At 40.2% G+C, this 25,559-nt stretch overlaps 2 protein-coding genes across 5 annotated transcripts; both read right to left on the reverse strand.

The window, feature by feature from the left end:
- Positions 1 to 24,695, reverse strand: mamdc4 (MAM domain containing 4). 4 transcript variants are annotated; one of them, XM_077498215.1, is made up of 28 exons: positions 24,680 to 24,695; positions 15,594 to 15,659; positions 15,214 to 15,378; positions 14,878 to 15,003; positions 14,529 to 14,762; positions 14,266 to 14,391; positions 13,494 to 13,649; positions 13,255 to 13,358; positions 13,025 to 13,180; positions 12,800 to 12,890; positions 12,598 to 12,711; positions 9,079 to 9,171; positions 8,858 to 8,995; positions 8,636 to 8,775; positions 8,387 to 8,495; positions 8,189 to 8,293; positions 7,917 to 8,051; positions 6,430 to 6,557; positions 6,135 to 6,351; positions 5,881 to 6,018; positions 5,689 to 5,816; positions 3,663 to 3,753; positions 3,366 to 3,515; positions 3,158 to 3,283; positions 2,945 to 3,069; positions 2,761 to 2,866; positions 2,495 to 2,691; positions 1 to 484 (listed from the first exon to the last, which is right to left on the reverse strand). In XM_077498215.1, exons 4-28 carry the CDS (start codon positions 14,993 to 14,995, stop codon positions 449 to 451), a joined length of 3,261 nt encoding a protein of 1,086 aa, XP_077354341.1. In that variant the 5' UTR covers positions 14,996 to 15,003; positions 15,214 to 15,378; positions 15,594 to 15,659; positions 24,680 to 24,695; the 3' UTR covers positions 1 to 448. The 4 variants fall into 4 exon arrangements, with proteins under 4 accessions (XP_077354341.1, XP_077354340.1, XP_077354339.1 ...); XM_077498214.1 differs by lacking the exons at positions 15,594 to 15,659; positions 24,680 to 24,695 and adding exons at positions 16,265 to 16,351; positions 17,595 to 17,682 and having other exon boundaries at positions 8,858 to 8,992; XM_077498213.1 differs by lacking the exons at positions 15,594 to 15,659; positions 24,680 to 24,695 and adding exons at positions 16,265 to 16,351; positions 17,595 to 17,682.
- Positions 19,508 to 22,115, reverse strand: phpt1 (phosphohistidine phosphatase 1). Its single transcript, XM_077497415.1, has 4 exons — positions 22,023 to 22,115; positions 20,517 to 20,692; positions 19,959 to 20,086; positions 19,508 to 19,848 (listed from the first exon to the last, which is right to left on the reverse strand). The coding sequence occupies exons 2-4, from the start codon at positions 20,680 to 20,682 to the stop codon at positions 19,756 to 19,758; spliced, it is 387 nt and encodes a 128-aa protein (XP_077353541.1). The 5' UTR covers positions 20,683 to 20,692; positions 22,023 to 22,115; the 3' UTR covers positions 19,508 to 19,755.
- Positions 24,696 to 25,559: the final 864 nt, after the last annotated feature.

A 25,559-nucleotide genomic window follows, 5' to 3' on the forward strand; every position in this document is an offset into this window, starting at 1 on the left:
TTGACAATGATTCCTCCTTCCTCATTCCCGGCAGGGCACTCTATCAGTTTAGAAGTGTCCTTGTAAACCTTTGTCCTTATGATCCATACTACTGTTGGACAACACCTCTTCATGAATTCTTGTCTTTCAAACTGGATGTGGGCAACTTACTTCACGTCTTCTGTCATCTCGGGGAATGCTCAGGCTTAGACAAGCAGAGACAGATTCCACCCATGAAACAAATTCTCTTACTTGGACCTCCGCCTCTGTCGGCCCATCGGCAATGAGCTGCACAGCCTTGAGGCCATTGCCAAATTTAAATGAATAGTATGTGGTGATTATACCATGATTAGTGTAAGTATTTGTATGTGTGTGTGATGCAAGGTCGACACAAACAGTTCTTCTGCTGTGATGTCACCTAAATTTCACAAAGCCACCGATTGGTAGCGGGACCGACTTTCCTCCGGTCTCACGCCACCTCCCTCGCTCTGACATCAGCAGAGACCTGCAGAGACAATATTGTGTAGAGGTGAGCAGTCCATATATTGAACCGTAAAAAAGTAGGGCTGGGCATTGCTAACAACCTCACGATACAATAGGGGTGTGAATTGCCTAGTACCTGACGATTCGATTCGTATCACGATTCACAGGTCAAGATTCGATTCGAAACCGATTAATCCCGATACGAATTTATAAGTCGATTGTTGAGATTTTTTTCATTAAAATTTAGAAAATACTAATCAGTAAACTTGAAGAGTGTAAGATTTGTATGAAAATGTATTATTTATTTATCTGAAACTTCAGTTTTATACAGGTTGTAACCTGTTTCATGTTTGAACAGCATTAAAATAAAATATTAAGGCTCAATGTTCCGTTCATATAACATTCTTCCATGCTTAAGGTGTGAAATTTAGACGTTTTGTTGAATATTTTTCCATTAAAAATGGAAGTTTAAAAATCGATTCAGCCTCCTATTGAATCGATACGAGAATTGCGCGATGTAGTATCGCGATATATTGCCGAATAAATTTTTTTTAACACTCATAGGCCCGTATCATGATACAGGGGTCACGATATGAAACGTATCGCGATACACGTATAATCGTACTGTATATCCAGATACAGGCCATCAACAACCTCATATTGAAGATTACTTTATGTGCATTTTAATGAAATGAAAACTGTACTGTTATACTCAAATAGCCCCGCAACGATATATCCCCGTATCGATTTATGAGCTTACCCTTCGTAAAAATGCTAGCTTTAGCTTTCGACACTTACAGAGACATTGTCGAACCCAACTGCCATGGGGGGAGTTTGTGCTGGTGGAACTCTCATGTGGTCTTCCTGTTCGCACGGAGAACATTATTAATGTATTATTAATCCAGGGGTGTTAAACTCATTTGAATTCAGGGGCCGCTCACACCCAAATTAGATCTCATATGGGTTGCCTAGGCCTGTGCAAGTCTCGATAATAGTGATACTAACGTGACTATCGGTATCGGAGCGATACCAGAGCGCTACTATCGATATTTTAGATTGATTGATTTATTTTGGTTTCTCATGGGTACCTTGCGGTCCCTTTCTTTGTAGCACACGTGCATGTGCCGGCCTGCCAATCTCAGCGGTGGGCGGCACTGGCGGTAACAATTAATTATTTTTACTGTGAATGACATAATATGACAATGAGTCATACTATGCTTCGTTTGAACTTTTACAACTACTAGTTGAGCTAAGTATTTGTGTAGCACAACATGTAAGTATCGTTTATGTAATGTGACAAGACTAGAGGAATTTCGGTGGCTAATGTTACTTTGAATGAAGAAGAGTGGGTATAAAGATTATTAATGCTTTGCAAATTTAATCAACAGCCCAGGTGTGTTTCCATTGAGGATATTATATTATGGCATGTTTAAGAACCGAATAAGAAAGTCTAATTTTGAAAAAAAAAAAAAAAAAAGGGAGGGGGGTGATTTAAAATACTATATTTTATTAACCTAAAAGTACTTGGTATCGGTATCGGCGACATTGGCACCAGTATTGAATTGGTATCGATCGATACCTAAATCTCAAGTATCGGACATCTCTATGGGTCGGACCAGAATGTCTCTGCCCTAATAAGCTATACAGTAAATAAAAGGAGGGCAAAATATTTACTTTTTTTTGTGCAAATAATTACAGATAAATTCTTAAATTATTCTAGTTTTATTATTATTATTGTTATTTTCTTATTTTGGAGTTATATGAAATTTCTTAACAAAAATTAGTGTTAATTTTTGCATCAAATCCCAACAGCCACATTCCAGAATGTCATTTAATGGATTGTCAGTGCACATTCCAGTGGACACAAATTAATTTGTTAATTTGAGTGGCAAACTGCAGCTTGGGCCCCCTGGCGGGCCGGTTCTGGCCCATACACCATACGTTTGACACCCTTGTATTACTCCAAGGTAATAGATGGAGGACGGGTCGATGGATTGAGGTTCGACCACAGCGTTTAATGAGATGAACTTGCCGTGAGATCCGCTTCATAGGTGTTATTACTGAAACCAGTTGGGGCTTCGGGAGTTGATGACGGCGATGGTTCGGTCAAAGCCCTGACCCTCATGTGGGTCCGCAGGTAGTAAATGAAGAGCGCAATCAATGTGCCAGTCAGCAGCAGGACCACAATGACTGATGCTGCAATCCCTCCTGCATTAGGTTTAGTTGAGGCTGCAAAGGAAACGGAATGAGGATTTTAAATGCACACTCAGCACAACAAAAAAAAATGTCTTTCCTTACTTGTGGCTCCATCAGTGACTTTTTTAGCACAATTGACCCCGATGGTATACTCAATATCATCGAGGGCCAAGAACCCAGAGGCACCTTTGATTCCCTCAAACACAATCTGGCAACAAAAACAAAATGGAGGGCAGTCAGTTGTCGCAACAGGGATGAATGAATTTAAATTACTTGAGAGTCGAACCTGGTATTCTTCATTGGACACAATGTCGATGTCAAAGCGTCTCCATGGGCCCCCGAGCTCTTTGACTTCCTGCTGCTCATTGAGAAGACCTTTGGACAATGTCCACACCTTCAGCTGGCTGTCCGCTACAAGATGCAGAATAATGAAACATTGCTACATGCTAATTCTGTTCAAATCAGCTAAAAAAAAAATGTATGGATACTAGACTCTTACATGAATGTGGTTTGTACGCCCAGAATTTAAGGCAAGTGCCTTTTGTGGGTGGTAGGTGAGGGCTCAGCAGGTGAGCTTTCTGATTGGCCGCTGTCCGGTTGCTACTTGGAATGAACAGGAAGTGGCCTGGCAAAAGGAAATGAGGGAAGATGGTCACCCTGTCGCTTGGCATTCCTCTGATTTGGAGCGATTTGGTTCTGGTGTTGACCTTTCTCTGTTCCGAGGGTGTGGTCTTCCGAGGGGGTAAGGTAGTGCTTCTCTTTTTCGTGACTCGTCAACTCCCAATCCAGTTCGTCCCACTTGATGTTTTGAGTGTTACTCCATGTACACATTCCCTTCTCAAGACTGCACTTTGAACCTATGAAAATGTCCAACACAAACACCAGTTTGTAGCATGCAAAACAGACGGCATAGATCAACAATTTCGCTGAACTGAAAATTAAAACTAAAAAAATAAATAAATAAATACAAGTAGATTGATGAAATTGTTCTTGAACTCACAAACCTTGATTTTCACATGGATGAGCAGAAAGGAAAATATCATCAATCGCAAAATGAGTGTCTTTGCCGCCTCTTCCTATCACCTCAAACTGCAGCTGAAGAAGAAAAATAAATAAATCAACGCATCAGCCTCCCTTATATCATAAATATGATCTCCTTAACATTTCAAGTTTGAGCAAAGTACCAGAGAGACATTGGTCTGGGCACGCTGCGTATAGGGAGCGGCGGCAATGGACCTGTTTTCTGAGTTTGAAATGCTTGCAAGCCGATCCGTGATTGGCCGTTACCTGAGCAACTGTGATTGACACCAAGTGGCAAAATGGCCGCTCTCTGAGATGAATAATACAGGTAAATTTTGCTGCTTAATTCATATTCAGCAAACACAATATTGATCAGAATACCGTGTTGAGAACATAATACATTTTAAGGTTTTGCTTTTAGGGGATGTTATTTCCAGTACTCTAGGGGTTTTTTAATTTTTAAATTCATTTACAGACTGTGTACAAAAGGTCCCCTTTTTCCTGTCTTGAAACTGCATTTTACAACTGCAATGTAAATAATTGCAAATAATAATAATAATGGAAAAATAATTATGAATGACAAAATTATAGCTATAAACTTACATTGGATTATATTTTTAATATAGCATTACACAGCATTCAAACCAGGACTGTTTGTTTTGTGTTATCAAAGAGAGCAAGACATTTTCAATACTTTGGTTAAGCCGATAATTAGTAAAAATGACACCCACACACAACATGTGAAATTTACCAAATTGTTACATATGAGGTTTCGGCCTGACACCTGCGACATGCTTTTAAAAATGAACATTTATGGGGAAAACTAGGGATGTTTGATACCACTTTTTTTTTTTTTTTTTGACCAATACCAGTACAAGAACTCAACTCTTGAATAGTCACGGATACAGTTACCACTAGTACTATTGATACATAAGAATTCACAAAATAAAACAATGACAAAAAAGACCTACATTTTTCCTTACTCATTCACTGCAAGCCCATCCATCCGTCCATCCATTTTCTTGACTGCTTATTCCTCACAAGGGTTGCAGGGAGTGCTGGAGCCTATCTCAGCTGGCTCTGGGCAGTAGGCAGGGGACACCCTGGACTGGTTGCCAGCCAATCGCAGGGCACACAGAGACGAACAACCAAGCGCACACACAATCACACCTAGGGACAATTCGGAGCGCCCAATCAACCTGCCATGCATGTATTTGGAATGTGGGAGGAGACTGGAGTACCCGAAGAAGACCCACACAGGCACGGGGAGAACATGCAAACTCCCCCCAGGAAGGCCGGAGCCTGGACTCGAACCCGAGTCCTCAGAACTGGGAGGCGGACGTGCTAACCAGTCATCCATCGTGCCGCCCTCACTGCAAGCCATTTTAGAAAATTTCAACATTTTCAATACCAACGCGATATTACGTTCAATAATTATATATAAACTGAATCTACCAAATAACAGAATAGACTCCCTACATTTTGCCTCATCCCGTTCTTTTGTATTTGCCAGTAGAAAAATGTAGGTTTGCCAAAATACAGCCATTTCTCATGGACTCTGAAACTGTGTTTATTTCGTATAAAATGGGGCAATTATGTCATCTACCGGTGGTTGGGCATCAGTAAAGTTGTTTCCAAGTTTGACATTTACAGTGGAACAAATCACCCACTCAAAAAATATATATATAATTGACACATATACTTCTTAAAGGCAGTGAATGAGTTAAAGTTGTATAAAATGAGTGCCAGTTTTCTATTCTTCTAATTTCTAGTTGCTGATGGTAAAACAGCCTGGTATGGGCTGCTGTCATGAGTACTGATACCTTGAAATAAGGTCTGGTATCAGCAAGATAACAATACCTGATATTGGTTCTAGCCCATCACAAGAAAATATTTTACGTTGGGTGGTGATATGATACATTCTGCATGCGTCTTCTTTTAGAAATTGAAATGCATGCCAATATTTAAAATACATACATTTCCCAGTATTTAACTGACACTACATCGTACCTGCCAGTCCATCATGTTGCTGGAGATGTTGCCATGACCATGACGCCAGACATCGCCCTGGTTCAGACTGTCCGTAAAGATCTTGACCCTCACGCCTTCCACTGGCTTCATATACACTGACAAAGAACCTGCAATCGATTCACATTTACGTTAGATTGCGTGCAAAGTTTTTATTGCTTTTGTCAGACTCACCGGGATTCTCACTTCCCATGTGATACCAAAAATTCAGACACTCAGTTCTGGTAGTTCCCTGGTGAACAGGCGATGTGAGGGTTGCGGTAGCACCAGCGGGAAGGTCGCTTCCTCCAGTTTTAACCATCATGTAGAAACCTAACATACACACAGAAGATATGTGCAAAACGTAAAACATTGTTAATTGTTCAATTCTTCATTAGATGTCATTCATTCATTGCATTATAAATACAAAAAAATCAACTTTTTATTACCCAGTTCTGTCTCCAGAGTGTGATCGGTTTTGGGTTCCTTCATTGTTGCACTGTGTCCGTTTCTACGAACCCAATGAACCTGACCAGAACTTCTGTAGCCGCATTCATGATCCTCAAACGAACACATCCTCTGCACAGAACAAGGACTGTCCACCAGCGCCACGTCATCAATGGCCACCTGGCCGTCAAAACCGGAGCGTACAGCTTCAAACATCAGCTGTGGGTGGAGTAAATATTCGAGAAAGCGATTCGTAAGTAATCATTTTTGTACGTAGATGTGGGTGTTGCAGCATACCTGGTATGTTGTGAACTGGTGTGGCACCGGGCAGTGTGCTTCATGCCACATGTTGCCATGAGCTCCACTGCGGGTCCACAGCAACTTTTCATAACCTTGTTTATCAAATAACTTCACATTGAGTGTCCCTAAGAGAAGATAATGATATTCAGATTATTTCAAGGCTCCTTACACCATAATGACACAATATGAGTTTGCTGTGTGAGAGGTCACGTGAGACATTTTTGGTTACGTGTAAGATGTTTTTATTTTTTTTTATTTTTTTTTTGCTTGTGAGAGTTTTTGTGGGGAGTTTGAGAGGCTCGTCTGTGTATAAGTTTTTGGTACATATGAGGTTTTGTTTTATGTGAGTGAGTTTTATGGTTTGTGTGTGACAGTATGAGACATATTTAGGTGCATGGTTTTACGCTGTTATTTTCTTGTGAGATGTCTTTTCTTGAGATGTGTTTATGTGAGTGTCAAGAGTTTTAGTGTGAGTGATGTTTTGGGGGGGTGAACATGAGAGTTTTTTGCAAAAGTGCAAAGTTTATTTTATCTCAGATGCCCTTAGGTAAGTGTGAGGCGTTTTGTTTTGTTTTTTTGTCAAGTGAGAGAGTTTTTGGTGTGTGTGTAAGTTTGAGTCTTTTTTTTGTGAGTGAAAAAAAACACATACAAAAAAAGACACACCACAAACTGTTTTAGACACACCAAAAACATCTCTCACTTGACAAAAAACATCTCACATTAACCCAAAAGCATCTCACATAAAAATTTTCACTTTTGCAAAAAACATCTCACATATTCACAGTAAAACTCTCACACTAACCAAAAACATCTCACACACAACAAATAACCTCTCAGTCACACCCAAACAAGTTGTCATACCAGAAAACTTCCCACGCTCATTAAGGAAACGCTCACATAATAATCCTGTGAGCGCTCTTTGGAAGGTCAATCAGTTCATCTTCACGCATGTGCTGATCTTTCTTCTGGTTCGATTCCAGCATCTTCTGGAATCGAACCAGAAGATGTTGGATTTTGACTGATTTTGCAAGGCACACAGTATATTGCGTTCGATTGCTATAAAAACATGGAACCTACCAAAAGAAAGATTAGTATCTCTTCTTTCATCAGGAAAAAAAAATATATTTGTATCTGTTTCCATTTTGCAGCAATTAGCATTAGAATACAGTTAAGTTTCATCAATATTCATTCACATGCAAAAAAACAGCTTATTGCAACATGATCCTGGCTGATCTCTTATGCTATGCTGGTCGTTTTTTTGCAATAACTACCATTGCTTTAAGCCACCTCTTCATATCAGAAGCTGCATCAAAGCCTTCTATATGCTCTTGCATAAAAGAACAACAACAACAAAATGTATTTGGCTTTGAATGAGTTAAGTGAGTGTGAAATGTGTTTTGGTGTATGTTAGAAGTAACTATTATTTTTCCTATACTTGAGTTCATAGCACAACGCTACTGATCCTAGTTGGCTGAGTACCTCACCAGCATTTGTCCCATAGATTTTGTAGAAGAAGGTCAGACAGTGTCCGCTATCATCTGCTACTAGTGGCAAGGACAGTAAACGCCCAAAAACACCACGAAGTGAGGAACTCCACATTTCCACCACAAGACTTTTACCTATCACAAGAGCGGATTGAATCAAAACAATTAGAGCAGTTTACCATTTTAGATATTCCTTTTTCCATTCAAATAAACTCTAAGTTGTTGGTGAAGCTTTATTACAAGCATCATCTAGAGCTGTTAAATGAGCGTACCAATCCCAATGGTGTGGTCCATCCCGTCAAGCAATGTCCAATCAAAGTTGTCACTGTTGTCCTGGTGCCACCCACACAGTCCATCCTCAAAGTTACATGACAGTGCTTCCCAATAACCATGTAAAAGAAAGCCAAGTATTGCAACAAATGTGTTATGGACCATTCTGTCTGAATCTCTTGATGACAAAATATTGATACCTGTTGAAGGGAATGGGAAATAATCTGCATAGCAACCAGAGAAGTGAACATTTTTTACTTTAATCTCGGTGGAAGGAGACAGTTTCACCGCACGAGATTCAAATGCCAGCTGATGGGGAGAAGAGGAAAAGATGAGCCAAGGTGGAAAATATTTTACCTAATTCAGTGTTTTCTCATACACACTATTTCATATATATTATATATTTTCATCACTGTCACAAAAACAATCAAATCATAGAAAATATGCACCTGAAAACGATGTTTCCTGGCTCCGATGGCAACTTGTGCAGATTGCCACTCTGCCTCCCCTATTCCAGTCTTTCCGCTGAACTCCCACAGTTTAGGCCTCACACCCAACATGCTGTCTATCGCCCGAACCGATAGGTCACCTGCAGGCAAGAGATATAATAGTCAAATGTTTGATGTATGCAAAACAAGAAGAAATTCAGTGCAATTAATTCATAAGTGTACCGATGTGAGCTGGCTCTCCAGTGAGTGCAAAATCAAATTGCAAGGTACAAGCCGGCCCAGATGGACCCAGCAGAGGGGTGCGTGTTTGCGCCTCTGTCAGCTGCTGGCCTGGGGACTTGGCGACATATAAGTACTCTTCTGACAAAAATAAGCAACAGTTCATCGTGTGGTTTCGTCACATAAAAACAATTAAATAAACAGTGTCAACTGTCAATCTGTACCTTTTGCTGTAGAATTCTGGTGAAGCACCCAACCTTGACTCCCAATGCTTGTGTCTGTCCAGCCTGAGCTGCCTTTACTGTATGAGAAGTCCCCTGTGACACAGAAAATAATATTGGCGTGATCATTCAAAAGTCCAAGTTTTCCAGGTTTTTTGTTGTTGTTGTTGTTGTTGTTGTTTTTTAAGTACAGAGCATAACCACTGTGACAATTGTGACATGCTTAGGGAAGTGCAACCTGGAGCCCTTTGGACAATTTTTAATCTTCAATTAGCATGTCTATGGCAAAATCCCATGCGAGCACGCTGCAAAAAAGGATTTCTAAGGCAAAAATAACTTGTTTGTGGGAATTTTTTCTCTCCTTTTTTGCCCAACAAAAAAAATAATTTTGAAAAATAATGTTTGCATTAGAAAATTGATTGCAAATTCATAAAATAATGTCTAATTTCTTAAGACATTAAAACTAATATTAAGAAAAAAAAAACTCATAACAATCTCAAATATCGGTTTGCATAAAATGACCAACAGAAGAGCAAGACTTCTTTTTTTTCTTATTTTAAAAGTAAAACCAATTACACAACTTCTCAATTGAGAAATTAGGGAATAACATGCCAATTAAAGTTTGAACACCGCTATTTTTTTTGTTTTGTTTTCGAGCACATTTTACATTGACACAGCCATGCAACAAAAAGATGAAGATGGCACTGCTGAATCAGAACTACACTACTCGCAAATATTGCATATCATGAAACTACATAACCAGCTCAGTGACCTAGTGGTTGAGTGTCTACCCTGAGAGTGGGAGGATGTCGGTTCAATCCCTGGTCGGGTAATAACAAACACTATAATTGCCTTCCGGTTTGAGTGTTCTGTTGGAACCACATGTTCAGTTTCAAGAGAATATGTCCTAATGTAAGTTTTATTTGTGATGTAAAAACCCCAAGTACCGGTAAGTTGTCAACTACAGCAAAGGGTTATGAAAAAACAAATCTTGACGAATAAAAAGTTACCACTTACTTTAAATAAACATATGCCTTAGTGGTTATCACTCTATAATTTAAATCAGGAGGTAGAGAAGCCCGTCCATGTAACCAAACTGTCAGTTGTCTCCAGTGCCATTCACACTGTTGTATGGCAGGTGCGAGTGTGCAAAAGAGAGGTGGCAGAGAAGTGGCATACTTCTAACAACTGTCACTCTTGAGGTAAAAAAAAAAAATAAGGCAAGGGTAGTCAAGTTTAAGTTATGTAATCAAGTAATAAGGGTGGATGATGCATGTCATGAAAATAATCCTAAGGGTGTGGACTCAATTGTCTGCATACCACACTTACACAATAAGATGATGCATTAGTCCTATTCAAATTTGACCTTTTTCATCAAACATATGCAAGCTGATATCATTCCCACTCTCCAAGGCCTAAATTAACTAAATATACCAGTTATTTTGATCTTGGACTTTTGCTATGCCTGCCTCAAGAGCCATGTAGTTTCATTGTTTTATTTACTGCAAAATTATGTCCTTGTTTTCACTGTAGCTTCCCAGATGTTAATAGTATAGTGTTGAAAGTGGTACCAAATGAAAGATAATTACATTTTCTTTCATATGGTCGTAAACACATGAACACTTGTGTAAATTCTAACTAATTGTAATGCACAAACAATTTGGACACTGCAAAAAAAAAATCAACTTGGTAGTATGATAGCACTGCACCAACACATATATTACTTAATAAAATCACATAGGATGTCACTAATATATGTATTGTCACCAGAGGTGGCAAATCCAGGTCCAGAAAGTAAAAACGCTGCCACAGTTTGGCTTTAGCCGCTTGTGCTAGAGAGCTAGCTAGCTAGCTCCCTAGCAGGTAACAAAACACCCAGGGAGCTAGCTAGGGAGCTTGCTAGCTAGCACCTGGACCTGGATTTGCCACCGCTGTAATATGTGTATTTAATGTCATTGCTAGCATAATCGTTAAACTCCGTCTGTAGTCCTTGTAGTCCTGTCACTATGCTGCTAGTTAGTGAGCTCCCTAGCTAGCTACTCAGTGCTCAGATACCTGCTAGTAAGCTAGCTAGCTAGCTAGCACAAGGGGCTAAAGCCAAACTGTGGCCGTGTTTTCACTTTCTGGACCTGGATTTGCCATCTCTGATTGTCAATTGTTCAATGTGGCATTCTTGAAACTGTCATTTTGTTTCCTGCTTCAAGCTACAATGAAAACAAGGACAAACTATCCCAAAATTTTGCAGCTTTTTTTTAAAAAACATCAACAATAAAACTACATGGCTCGTGAGGCAGGCATAACCAAGGTCCAAGATCAAAATACATTATTTAGTTTAGTTTAATATATTATTTAGTATATTTAGTTAATTTAGACCTTGGAGAGTGGGAATGTACGGAGCCCCTAAGGTGACATGGTAAAAAAAAAAAAAAAAAACTTTGCGTTCCATCGCAAAACACTTTGCGTTCCCACGCAAAAAACTTTATGTGGTCTCGCAAAGATTGCGTTCCCTCGCAAACTTTAGGGGCTTCCGCAAACACTTCCGGGTCATCTTCCATGTGACCAAAAGCGATGACGCGGCGTATAAACAAAGCAGTGGGAAAATACACGCTTCATCCTCATCGCTTCGGGAAAGCTTTCCCACTGCTTTGTTTCATGTTTACATTCCATCCCCGTCGCTTTTGGTCACACGGAAGATGACCCGGAAGTACATTAACTCGTTTACAAAAAAAAGCGTCTGCTCGCAATCTTTGTGGTCTTTCTTTGCGAGAGAACGCAAAGTGTTTTGCGAGGGAACGCAAAGTTGTTGGTTTTTTTCTACCATGTTACCTTAGGGCAGTGGTGTCCAAACTCGGTCCTCGAGGGCCGGCGTCCTGCCAGGTTTTGGATGTGTCCTTGCTCCAACGCACCTGTCTCCAATCAACAGGATCACGATCAGGCGTATGCAGAGCTTGCTGATAAGGCCCAGGTGCGTTGTAGCAAGGACACATCCAAAACCTGCAGGACGCCGGCCCTTAAGGACTAAGTTTGGACACCACTGCCTTAGGGGCTCCGTACAAATGATATCAGTTTGCATGTGTTTGATGAAAAAGATCAAATTTGAATAGGACTTTTGCCCTTCTGCTCCGCGGGAGTTTTCTGTCCTCCCTGAGCTCGCCTTAGGACACCTGCATTACCGTTTGACAGGTGTACCGCCCCAATCAAACTCCCCACCCATCATCTTATTGTGTAAGTGTGGTATGCAGACAATTGAGTCCACACCCTTAGGATAAATTACTCGATTACATAACTTTCACTTGACTACCCTTGCCTTATTTTTCTACTTCAAAAGTGACAGTTGTTAGAAGTCTGCCACTTTCTCTTTTGCACACTGGTATTTGTTTAAATTAGACTTTGTTTGATGAAAAAGGTCCCATTTGAATAGGCCTAATGACGCATTACTGTTCCCGTTCAAAAGACAAAAATGTTCAAGAGGAAACTTGATACAAGTAAATAAATGTGAGCAAACAAGTTCAATAAACTCACCACACACGGCTTCGTCCTGTTCGCCCTCGCAGTCAGTTACAAAGTCACACATCTTTTCAGGCACTGTGCAAGGGTCCTTGGGAGGTTTAGGAAATGCTTCCAATGACATACTTTCTGAAAAGAAAGTGTGTCACTCGCTGCAGACTATGTCACGAATCAGGATATTGTGTGGAAACATGAAATATACTTTTGTCATTATTACCGTTTGATCCACGACATTCGGGAGACAACACAATGTTGTCGACCGCGACACCTCCATATGCAAGTTCCCTGATTGCTGCCATTATAAGAATCTGTGACAAGAGTGACAGCGGAATCAGAGGAAAGTATCATAGATGAGCAACAGCAACAGTGTTATTTCAAACAAATACATATGAGATACCATTACGTGTGTTGTGTGTGTGGGTTCAGGATAATAAGCACTCACTTGAAAAGTAGAGTTATTGACAATTTCCACTTCAGCCTTTACCCAAATATCACCCAGAGCTCCGCCCCGCTTCCACACTGGTGTGATGCTCTTATCGGCCACCAGTACCGTCAGCCCACCGGACCTCGGCCCGAACTGGTGTGTATACATGACCATCTACAGCAGGGAGTTCACGGACGTGGCTCAAATTAGCTGAATGCAAATACTAACAAACGAAGATGTGGGCTTGCCTTGCAAGGATGAGTACTATTGGTGGGTTCTAGGCGAGGACTTTGGAAAGCAGCCCAATCTTTTCGGAGCCCTCCATCAGGAACAGTAACATACAAGAAGTGACCTGCAATATTTGTTAACTTTAGTCTGAGTAGATTGTAACTTATCAATATTGTTGTTAATTAATTCAACTAAGAATTTGCACATGACATACTGGAGCAAAGATATTTTTTGAAGAATGAATTAGAATTGGCAGTACCCGATGCGGTGTTGTTGGAATGATCCCGGCCTGGTCCTTTCAGAGGGTCTGTGACTGAGATGTTTTCCTGACTCGTCCTTACCCATTTTAGATTGGACAGTGACCTGAGGTCCCAATCACACACGTCATTCTCAAAGTCACAGCGCCGATATCCGTCTGCACACACATGCACACGTGCGCGCACAAAGTTACACAGAACTTTTAACTGTTGATCTATTTGTGTTGTGAGGTCAGAGATAGTCATATGTAGTTTGCAATGGTGTGGAACAATAACACGACCCTGACAGGTAAGTTGGAGTTTATCCCTTCTGACTTTGATGCAGTGTCTTTTTTTGAATGACAGAGCAGATCTCAATACCAAACTGAATTCTTCAAAGAGGGTGGATTTGATTAAAAATCCTCCGCAGTAAAAAGCGAGCAATAATGGTAATGATAACCCAGTATGATACTGTAGTTATTTATGCAAACTGTCCGGAAGTGAATTCTTTGAGGCCGGACTATTTTCCTCCCGTCCAACACCGGACCAGAACTCGTGTCACAGAACGCTGTCAGGGGGTAAGCCAGTGTTTAATCGCACACCACTGGAGGTGAGGATGAAATAGAGATTCATGTAAAAAAAAATATGAACTATGTCTTTAAGAAATCTAATAAAATGTCTATATATACACCAAAAATGTTTTAAATGGCATTTCTAAAGGCAAATGAGACCAATGTCTTTGTATCGCTATGTGACAGGAGAGTGCTCTATGTGTGACCTTTGTTGATTACTCACCACATTTCTCCTCATCGGTCCCGTCACCACAGTCATCAGTGCCATCACATACCTGACGTTGGTCGACGCAACCCCCACGCTTACACGCCAGCATTTCGGTTGGACACTCTTTGCCAGGGAGTGTCACTGGAGAAGTAAGGAGTTGGAAAGGGTTTGGGCGTAAGCCAGAGAGTAGGGCAACCCGGAGAAAACGCTCACAAGAACAGCCATTTAATAGATACTATAGCATTGCCAAGAAGAAATACACATATTTGGATGCTCACATGGCAAAGCACAGTCCAGAAACTCCAACTGGTCCACAGCAACATCTCCTCTTCGCCCCTCTAAGCGGTTTGAGTAAAGATGGATCTGAAAAGGTGCGGCGATGCGGCCCAGAAAGACGGTAGCCTCACGCCACCCTCGGACGCTGGTGGCCTCAGGCCGCCACACGATGGCTTTTTCAGAATCTTGGTGGAAGACAGATACCAACAGTGGAGAGGAGCCGAGTCCTGTTTCACCTAGAGGGATGTCACATTTGGACCTGAGATCTGCTGTCATCATTTTACATACATCATTCATCATGCACTGCAATTAAAACGTCTCTATGGTTTTGAGAAAAATACAACTGCTTACCTGAATCCCACAGGAAATATCTGAGACGAAGGCGACATGTTGGTGAGGACTCTTGAATCTTTGGTGACACAAGGACTGCAGTTTTGACAGCTGTGGACGTAACTGCTGTCACACCCATAAACCAACCTGTGGGATAATACACAGAAAATGCAAATCACATTGTTCCTACATATTTATTATAGTTTTGTATAGTCCATATAATGCTTTTGTTCCCAGAATTTTAATTTTACTCATACTAACTTCACCACAACTGCAAAACAGAAACTGGATTATAGTGCTGAGATTTAAACTAATTATTTTTGGAAGTGACATATGTGACATTGATGTAAATGATACCTGAGGCAGTCCCAGTGGTGAAGTCAGAGGACGGCCCGCTGTCTGGCAGCGTGTCACCTCTCTGACGCCGTTCCCACTTGTATTCTTCATTCAAGGACTGGTCCTCCCATCCACATATTCCTGTGTCTTCAAAGTCACACTGGAATCCCTTCTCGCCACTGTAGCCTTGAAAAGGAATAAACAGAGTTACTCCACTAGTCACATTCCATATTCAATTAAAAAAAAAATTGCTTTATTAAAAAAAACAAAAACCAAACTATGTTGCAATTGAAGTACAGCGGTTTGCTAATTAAGTGTCTCAAATTTCTAAGATGGGGGGGAAAAAAAAAAAGAGACATGAGGAAGGGGGGATATAAAGTGGATATGAAAAGTCTACACACCCTTGTTTCATTGCCAAAGACCAAGGTCAATCTTTTCAGAACCTTTTCGACAATATTATCTATAACCTAAACAACAGAAAAAATGTTTTTTAATGAATGTCTGTTTTTTCAAAATCATAAAAACATGGCATTTGAACAGGGTGTGGGATAATTTCCAGGTCAACCTTGACTTTAAAATGGAAGTCAACATTAAACATTTGCTGACAATAAGATGTTATATGTGACCTCATAAATATTACATTTGTCGTATATGAGTTATGAAGCAAAATGCAGCTGTATTTTTTTTTATCTATTTCAGTGGCCGGCCATTTTGCCACTCACTTGCTGTCGACTGAAGATGGCATCACAGTTGCTCAGGGCTCAGGCAACCACCAATTACAGCTCACCTGTTTTCTGAAGCTGAGCTGTGATAGGTTGCTACCCGGGCCCTGAGCAACTGTGATGTCACTTTCACTCGACAGCAAGTTGCAAAATGGCCGCCTTCTGGTATTGATAAAAACTGCTGGATTTAGATGCTTAACTCATATTCCACTAACGCAATATGAAACAGAATATCATATTTAGACTAGTGGGGTTGCATAGAGCATTTTTAACACATTTTTTTGGGGGGAGTGACTTCCTCTTTAACGGGAACGGATGATTGGATAATAATTATATGTCAAGAACCATACCACAGTCCTGTTCATCATTGCAATCCATAATACAGTCACAAAAAAAGTCACATTTCCTCTCAGGGCTGAGACATGGATGAGAAGCAGCTGTGTGAAAGGAAGAACAGCGGGCAGAGGACAGTCAATATACAGACATTTCAATGGTTCTGTTTAACTAAAGTGAAACATCTAAAAAATAGCCTTCGGTGTCAATGATATCATATTTCATATTTATATTCTGAAAATCAATATTGCTGTGGCATTCCACGTCATTCGTTTGTTGACGTCTTGATCTCTTATCAGATTTTATGACTGTCAGAGTTCTTTGCAGCAGTTTCAAAGGCCAGAGGGAAAGTAATGAGGTTAATGAAGGCAAAATGCCACCTGTGCATCCAAAGGTCTCTCAATCAGATGTGTTGAAGACTACATTACATCATTACAATATGTTCTTCTTACATGGATTTGCTTGTGGAAAATGTTGAGTGTTTTTATACTTATTGACAGCAGTATAATTTATCTGTTTTAACTATTTATAATAGCTAGCTAGCTAAGCTAGCTAGCTAGCCTCTTGTGTAGCTGTAGACCCTTCCAGCTGACGTCACTTTACCCAGAATGCTTAGTGACCGCTTACCCTCTTGGTGGTCAAACAATGTATAGGAAGACACGGAGGGAGCATCGTTTTCGCTGATAGATTCGTCTAAACATAACAAATGTACCAAAAAACGTCCATAGTTATCATAGTTGTGATGATTAGAGTTAATTTAGATAAGTACAGCTACACCACTAGGGGGCTGTCTCTACTAAGATTACATTGAGAGAGGAGAGTAAGCGTCGCGTCGTAGTTTCACGCTAGCCGCTGTGCTAGTCTTTTACTCCTCACTGTCTTTCACAAGGTTTAGAATCGCTGCCAGCAGCTGAAAAGATGCTCTCATCTCTCTTTGAGCCATGAGAGGATCCGTTGACCGTGCACAAGTTTACCATAGCGTTGCTCACTGATTTATCAACTGTTTGACCTATTTTCTAGCTCACACTGATTGTTTTCTAATTCACTCGCATTGACACACTGACCCCCACCGCTGGGCGCACTTCAACGTGACGTCACACTGGAAGGGTCTATAGCAGAACAATATTTGAATATACTAAAGTAATGTATTAAAGTAACAGAACTAAACTAAAACTAAACTAAACTAAAGAACTAATTAACACAAGAACTAAAATTATACAAATATGCATTTAAAATGTGTCAGTTAGCCCTAAGATGAACATTGAATGAGAATGAATGATTTGATCTTGATGACAAATTCAAATGAAAGTGTGAAAAATACACTTTCTGTTCAAGCATTTCACTTACCCAAGCGCAGAATCAAAGCCAAGATGAGGACTTGGGTCCTCATTTGTGGAACCCTCTTCCACCACATATTAGCAACTCGGAGCACAACCTGACACGTTCTGACTTTTACTTCCTTTTGCTTAATGCCTTTCTATGACTTGAAAGATAACAACTGGACTTTAAGTTTTCCCAGCATGCAACTCCGTTGTAAAAATCACCGCAGTGTAATAATAAGGCCCAGTAGCAAATAATTATGAAGCGATTTTACATACGCCGTATACATTTGTGATCTCAACTTCTACACAATCTTAGGCAATAATTTTTAATTTTTGCCTTTGCATATAAGCATTCGTTTTCAAGGGTGGACTATCTTCAATTAAGGATGGGTGAGTACCAATATTAAGTATCGGGCCGATACCCGGCCTTATTTCAATGTATCAATACTCGCAACGGCGGCTGATACCGGTATCTGCTGCCCTTTTATGGATATTTTATCACTAGGAATTAGAAAGTAGAAGAAAATGTCATTAATTTCATGCAATTTTAAGAAAAAAAAATGCTATATTGTGATATACACCTGTAGGTCTTTCTTTAAAATGTTATTTTTGGGGGGAAGGAGGTGTATTTTGTATCAAAAACACGGTACTTGGTATCTGTATTGGTGACTATTCAAGAGTTGAGTACTCGTTACGCTATCAGTCTGACAAAATGCGGTATTGAACTTCCCAACTAGCAATAGTTTTGAAGCATTGTTCCTCCTGATACTGCTTCATCCTTGGGTATGAAATCATATCAAATATCTTGCAGCATTTATACGTCATGTAAATATAGAGTTCACAAAAGGCAAAAAGTGGAAGTTTCGCTAAACACAGCTGTATATAAAAAGAATGCTTTGCTATACCGCAGTCTAATTGGCAGCGTCACTAATTGTAAAAATTATTTAACAATTAAACAGATTACATAACAGGAGGCATTCTTCTTTAGGTATTTCCAGTAAAACCTACTTGGTACGTGTTAGGTCAAACGCTTCAATTCAAACAAAATACAAGATGTACAATGAATATAATTTTGAGCCTATGAAAAGGAGAAATTACTCCTGTATACTTCAAATCACAAAAACAATGTCTGCATCTATTATAGTAAATATGAAATCAGAAGAATCACTGATTTTGCATGGTGTGCATTTATTTGATATGAACTCAAGTGTCCATGACAGGTATATTACATGACCACCATGCAATGAGAGCCGATGCAAGAGCTATATCAAAAATCCTGCCTTAACTTTCAAAGCAAATGAAGGCTATGATGGTGGTATGGATATAACAATTAAAGGGGCAGTCTGCCGGATTCACTCAGGAAAATGCACTTTTTAAATACAGGATGTACACACTTTAACTTTCTCTCAGTCTACACATCTGTGTTTATGTTAATCTTTGGTGGTGATTTCATCCTAAACCATCACCCCCCCATTCTGTATTTTGCCATTTTGTGTTTGTTTTATCAACAGAAGCTTACGTGTGTGAATGAGTGAGTGAAGGAAAAAAAATCCGTGCGTGCTTTCAATTTGCCACGGGAGTGACGTCACGCAGCTGACACGTTTGCCCGGCCCCGTTTGCGACACGCACCCACCCCCCTGCGATTGGCTGGAGGGGTGTAAACACTGTCTTTCCACAGAAACATCCCGCTGTTTACAAAACAAACACAAAATGGCAAAATACAAGCTGGGGGGGTGATGGTTTAGGACGAAATCACCACCAAAGATTAACATAAACATAGATGTGTAGACTGAAAGTTAAAGTGTGTACATCCTGTATTTAAAAAGTGCATTTTCCTGAGTGAACCCGGCAGACTGCGCCTTTAAATATGTTCAATACATTTAAAAGTCTGTACTGAAGCTGTAAAAACTGACAATGGCAATAAATTCCATTCTGAAGTGTTTCTTTAGTACTTTATTAAACAATCCCTTGCCTAATTTCATCTTTCAACATCCCACAAAGAGAAATCAACACTGACACCATGTGGCAAAAAAAGGTGACAACTGACTTCACTGGATTAATTAGTGACATAAATAAGACATATCAGGATTTAATTGTGGCACCGAAAGGTCCATGATAACTATGATTATGGTGTTAAAGTCTATGTCGGTGGAGGAGCGTCTATCATATTTTTGTTGCAGTTCATTTCAGTATCCTTCGTTATCCCAGGTCACTTCATAGTTTGGGTACCGAACCTTCAGCTTCTCAGTGGTTATCGCGTGGTTTGCTCTTCCGAACCCCTGGAAGGAAAAGCACCACAGAAATGGTCACTTACACTACACATAGTAACTTGTAACTACACTGTTCGTCACGATTTGAAAGGACTGCGAGTGTGCTAAAATTCACTCACCATCGAGTAGCCGTAAACATGGATCTTCTTTGCCTGGGCATCGTGTCTGATCCTTCCCCCGCCGACACACTCACAGTCCAGGAGGCCATCCTTTTCCAACTCGTCAGAAACCTTCTCGTAGATATCCGCTGACATGCAAAGAGGAACCATTTTAGGTGATTATGTGAACTTAACTATACAAAAAAAAAAAAGATAACAATTGTGTTTTTTCACTTGAACCAACTTTATTACCAAGCTTTACCATTGCACATTTTTATGCAGTTTAATTAAATCTGTTGCACTGACTTACGCCTCTCTTCCCGCAAGAGTAGACCGCGTTCATGACCATTATCTGAGTTTGTGGTGTTGGGGTGCCATCTCGTGGTGTGCAGATGAAGCTATGACCTATATCTTGTGGTATTAGCCTGAAATTATTCAGTAAAATCCTATTAACCTCATAAACGTGATGCATTATTACTAAAGGTTGCACCGATGGACCGCAGTACAAAGTGACAGATGTAGAAGTCGTACTTTTGTTTTCTTGGTTGCTATATTTTGTCACACATCAGCAGCACTCACCGTGGTACTCGGCCCAGCCGTATCCACGGACGATATCTACTTCTGTGTCGTCTCCTTCCTCTTTGCTGTGGACTCTGATGAGGACGTACTTAAACACACCGGAGGCATCGATGTCTGCCTGCGGGATGTTGACCATGCGAGCGGCTGCCTTCGTTTGGGTGCACATTTCTGCACAACTTCGACAGCCACACGAGCAAGTGAGATAGAAAATTAAGGGTTTCTATTTTAACTGCAAAATCCGTTTAGGCCTGTGTAAATGCACCACGTAAACAGTAAACACGCGAGTTATCTAATTTACTAAATTGCTACCATTACATGCATGCTGCCTATACCTTCAACTACAGTGTTTCGTATTCAACTCACTTCCGTTAACTTCAATCTGCTTCCGTTTACGGTTTTCAAAGCAATGTATTCGTTGACTGGTTTACTCCATTCGATCAACCTGATGTTGACAACATAGAAGGCTATTGTATTGGGATGATTTTTCAACTAATTTTATTTTGATCAGCCTTTTTAAAAATCAATAATATATATAGTATTTTACTGCAAATATGCGAATAAAACAACATTCGAAAGTTGAAAATTTTATTATGAAAGGAACGAAGCCAGAACAGATAGTTCCTCCTGCCCATATCGTCATAACATAATAATAATAATTATTATTATTATTGTTGTTGTTGTTGTTGTTGTTGTTGTTGCTGCTGCTGCTGCTGTTGTTTATTTGTTTTACAATGTTAGTGTAGGTGCAGTGTGCATATAAATTAACATTTTGTGAAATACTGTAACATTGATGGGCAATTTAAGCATAATTTTTCGGTAGCGCTACTAGAGGGGTTAGGGGGTTTAGAGGCATTGAGTCACATAGGGCCACACTCTCTAATGACATCTTCAATTCAATAAGGACAACATCCATCCATCCATCCATCCATCCATTTTCTTGACCGCTTATTCCTCACAAGGGGGGTGCTTGCGCCTATCTCAGCTGGCACTGGGCAGCAGGCGGGGGACACCCTGGACTGGTTGCCAGCCAATCGCAGGGCACACAGAGACGAACAACCATCGGACAACATACAGTATCTCAATATTTTTTATCGCTCAAATATGTACAGGATATAAAAATTTAAAAAAAACTCTCGACAATGTTGTTTGTTAGTTAATTGCCGATGACTTTGCTCGCTGATGTACCGTAATCGTGACTAGTCGACTAATCTTGGCTGTAATCGTAATCGTCAACTAGTCTCTTGGCAGCCCTACAGTGTGAAGCCCACATCAATATTGGCTTGTTTTTTATTTTCAAAACTCATTTTGTCTGACACCCACTTAGTGTATTTTACAAAAAAAGGGGGCTGCAATATTTAGTAGTAGGCTATGGGGAACTTAAACTGTCTTCAGGTATGTGATCGATTATTCCAGGCTGAATTAACTGTTTGCCAGGTGCGCTATTTTTTTTTCTTTTTTTTTTTAAACCATACAAGCTACACAACAGGTCAAAGTCATCAGTTTTACCCGATAATGAAAGTGTTGGCGCAGCCATGCCTCAGGACTTGGAAATGCCGGCAGACGGAGGAAAACACAAGACAGCAGCAGTTTGCGTTCGGCCTGCATGCAACTCTCATAGTGACTGAGTGCACAGCCATTTATTTGAATGAACACCGGTGTGTAACCCCGCCCACACCCAGTAGTAGATTACGTCAATTAAGGACACCTGACAACAATCCAACACCCCCACTTGTTCTTAAATTGACATAATTACAAAACAGTGCATCATATCCTTAAACACACAATTCAGTTTTCTATCAATACAAACATTTAAATACCAAATAGAAAAATTACAAATGCATCCATTCTCACTTTAGTAACAGGTTTAAGATTGACATGTTTCCTGTAACACAATTCCTTTTCCACTGTGCCTTTTAAATACCTTAACACATGTTTAGCTGCTACCCAATGTTGTTGTTTTGGTTCAGAAAGATATTGTGACAATTTACTCACGATGAAACTCAAATCTGGTCGAGTAGAAGTCATTACATAGATTAAACTGCCAATTAATTCACGATATTTCTTTGAATCAGCAAGTTCACCCTCATTATCAAATTTCATTTTCATTTCACATGGTGTTAATCTTGCTTTGCAGTGAGTCATGTCAAATCTTTCCAAAATCTAGGTTATGAATCTCTTCTGATCCATTTTTACTTGCCCCTGTTTCTGGGTAAAATCTATGCCAAGGAAATGTGTCAACTTCCCAAGATCTTTAATTTTGAATTTTTTTCTCAACATTTCCTTCACACTTTGAAGTATTTGACAATCACTCGCTGCAAGGATAATGTCATCAACCCAAATAATCAGGATGATCTTTTCATTGTCCGATTCTTTACTGTAAACACAATAGTCTGCTGTATTTTGAACAAAGGCATTTTCAATTAGACAGTCATGAAGCATTTTATTCCAATTCCGTCCTGACTGTTTCAGACCATACAGTGACTTATTGAGTCTACACACCAATTTCTTTCCTGTTTTCGACTTCACCTCAAACCCTTCAGGCTGCTCCATATAAATTTCACAATCTATAGGGGCATGCAAATATGCAGTTTTAACATCCATCTGATGGAGCTCTAAGTCGTACTGAGCTGCAAGTTGCATTAGCACACGGACTGAGGTCATATCAGGAGTAGGTGAGAACGTTTCATTATAATCAATACCAGCCACTTGACTATAACCTTTTGCCACATATCTAGCCTTGTAAATGGTCTCAACTGGGTTATCTTTAATGGCAAAAACCCATCTTCCCCCCACTGCATGTTTACCTTCAGGTAAAGATGTTAATGTAAAGGTGTCATTTTCTGTTAAAGAATCAATTTCTTCTTTCATGGCTTTAACCCACTGCTCTGATTTTGAAGAGCTCAAAGCCTCCTGTACTGTCAATGGAACATCACAAGTTACACGATAACAATAATCAACATCTATTGACCCTTCATCTTCAGTTTTTACTTCGTATTCATAATCAGTATAATACTGCGGGGGTCTTCTTTCTCTCTTTGGATAGCGAGGACTTTGGTTTCCCTCATCACTTTTTAGATCACTATTGGACTCACACAACTCGCTTTTTACTTTTTGTGGAATTACATTGGACAAATCAAGTTTCGGTTGCTGAAGGTCAGCTCTCATTTTGTGTTGGAAATAGTCGTGCAAATCATCTGTCTGAGTATCACATTCATTTGTATTCTTTGTGACAAACTTCACTAGCCTGTTTTTCATTACTTTACCCGTATTTGGATAATAGATTAAAAATGCAGGACTGTTTTTATCATAGCCAACAAATATTCCCTTTTCACAGCGCGTGTCTAACTTTTTCTTATCATATTTGTAGGCAAAACACTCTGTACCAAATGCTCTCATTTTGGACAAATCGGGTTTCTTCCCAGTTAATATGAAATATGGGGTTTGTTGAAGACGTCTATTCAAGCATCGATTTCTAATTATAGCTGCAGTTTGTACTGCATATGTCCACAACTCTTTTGGTAGTCCGCTCTCAATTAACATACATCTTGCCATTTCAAACAGAGTCCTCCATGCTCTTTCTGCAGTCCCATTCTGATGGGGTGAGTAAGGAGCTGAGGTTTCATGTTTGATAGCGTTTCGACTGAGCAGAGACTGAAACAAAGAAGATGTAAATTCGGTTCCATTATCTGATCTCATACATTTTATTTTCCCATAAGGAGCAACATCTGCTATAAATTTTTCCGTAGCTTTAACTGTGTCACTCTTGGTTTTGAGGAAATAAGTGAACATAGCTCCTGAGTAGTCATCTGTAAATGCTAAAGCAAATCGAAAACCATCTTTTCCAGCTGGTTCTATAGGTCCAGCCTAGTCTGCATGAACAAGTTCCAAAATGTTTTTAGCTTTTTCATCAGAGGCTGTGTTTCTGCTCTGTGCAAATTTACCTTTGATGCACACTTCACATTTCAAATTACATTTCTGACTTTTCCCTTCAATTTTCATACCTTTTGTGACACTTTCCAGCTTTAACACGTCATCATAATTACAGTGACCCAATATTTCATGCCATGTCTGGACATCATAACACACATTGCACTCATCAATATCATTTTGAATGGTACTCAAATAATATAGTCTGTCTTTTGTATTTATGTCAAAAATCATACCATCTTTATGGATGAGTCTATTTTGTCCCTCCTTAAAGATGACTGTGGCTCCCTGCCCCGTTGCCGCTGTGACCGAAAAAACGTCTTGGGAAAATGACGGGACGTAGAGCGCCTCCATCAAGTTCACGTTGACATCGCGGCCTTCGCTGTTCCTTATGCGCACTTTGGCCGTACCTTTCTTCAGCGCAATCCCGCTTGTCCGCGCTCCGTCAGCCAACTCAAGAATGTGGCGCTGAGGTTTGAAGCTTGGATCAAACTCCTCAAATTTTTCGATGTCGGTGATGATGTGCTTCGTCGCTCCTGAGTCGACCATGAGGCCCTTCGCATTCACTGTGCTGACAGGCTCGTGCACCTTAAATGCGAACGTGTGGTCCTCCTCGTCCACCGCTTGCTTCGCTTCATCCCGCTTTCTCCGCCGACATTGTGCGTCCTTATGCGTAGCATTCTTGCAGAGACTGCACCATTGTCTTTTCTCTCTACGCTCTCCAGTCGATGCGCACTCCGCGGCTTTGTGGCCTTTTTGTCCACATTTAAAGCAGGTGATCTTTGCGGCCCAATTGTCTCTTCCTTTAACCTTCATCACGCTATCCTCGCCTGAGCTCGAAGCTCCAAACTTCTCGGTGCTTTCATAGCTTCTCAATTTTGTTTTAAATTCGGCGAAGGTTATCTTTTCGTCACTCTGCGTAACATGAACAGAGAACGGTTTAAACGTGTCAGGCAGGCCCTTTAAAACCATTGCGGTCAGCAAGCTGTCACTCAGTGTCTCTCCTGCGTTACGCAACGCTGTAATGGCAGTCTCTGTGCGAATAATGTAGTCCGTGACACTTTCGTTCACACCTTTTTGAAGAGATGTCAGTTCAGTGTACAAACTAATTACGCG

This window comes from Festucalex cinctus, chromosome 15, assembly GCF_051991245.1.
Source record: "Festucalex cinctus isolate MCC-2025b chromosome 15, RoL_Fcin_1.0, whole genome shotgun sequence".
NCBI lineage: Eukaryota > Metazoa > Chordata > Actinopteri > Syngnathiformes > Syngnathidae > Festucalex > Festucalex cinctus.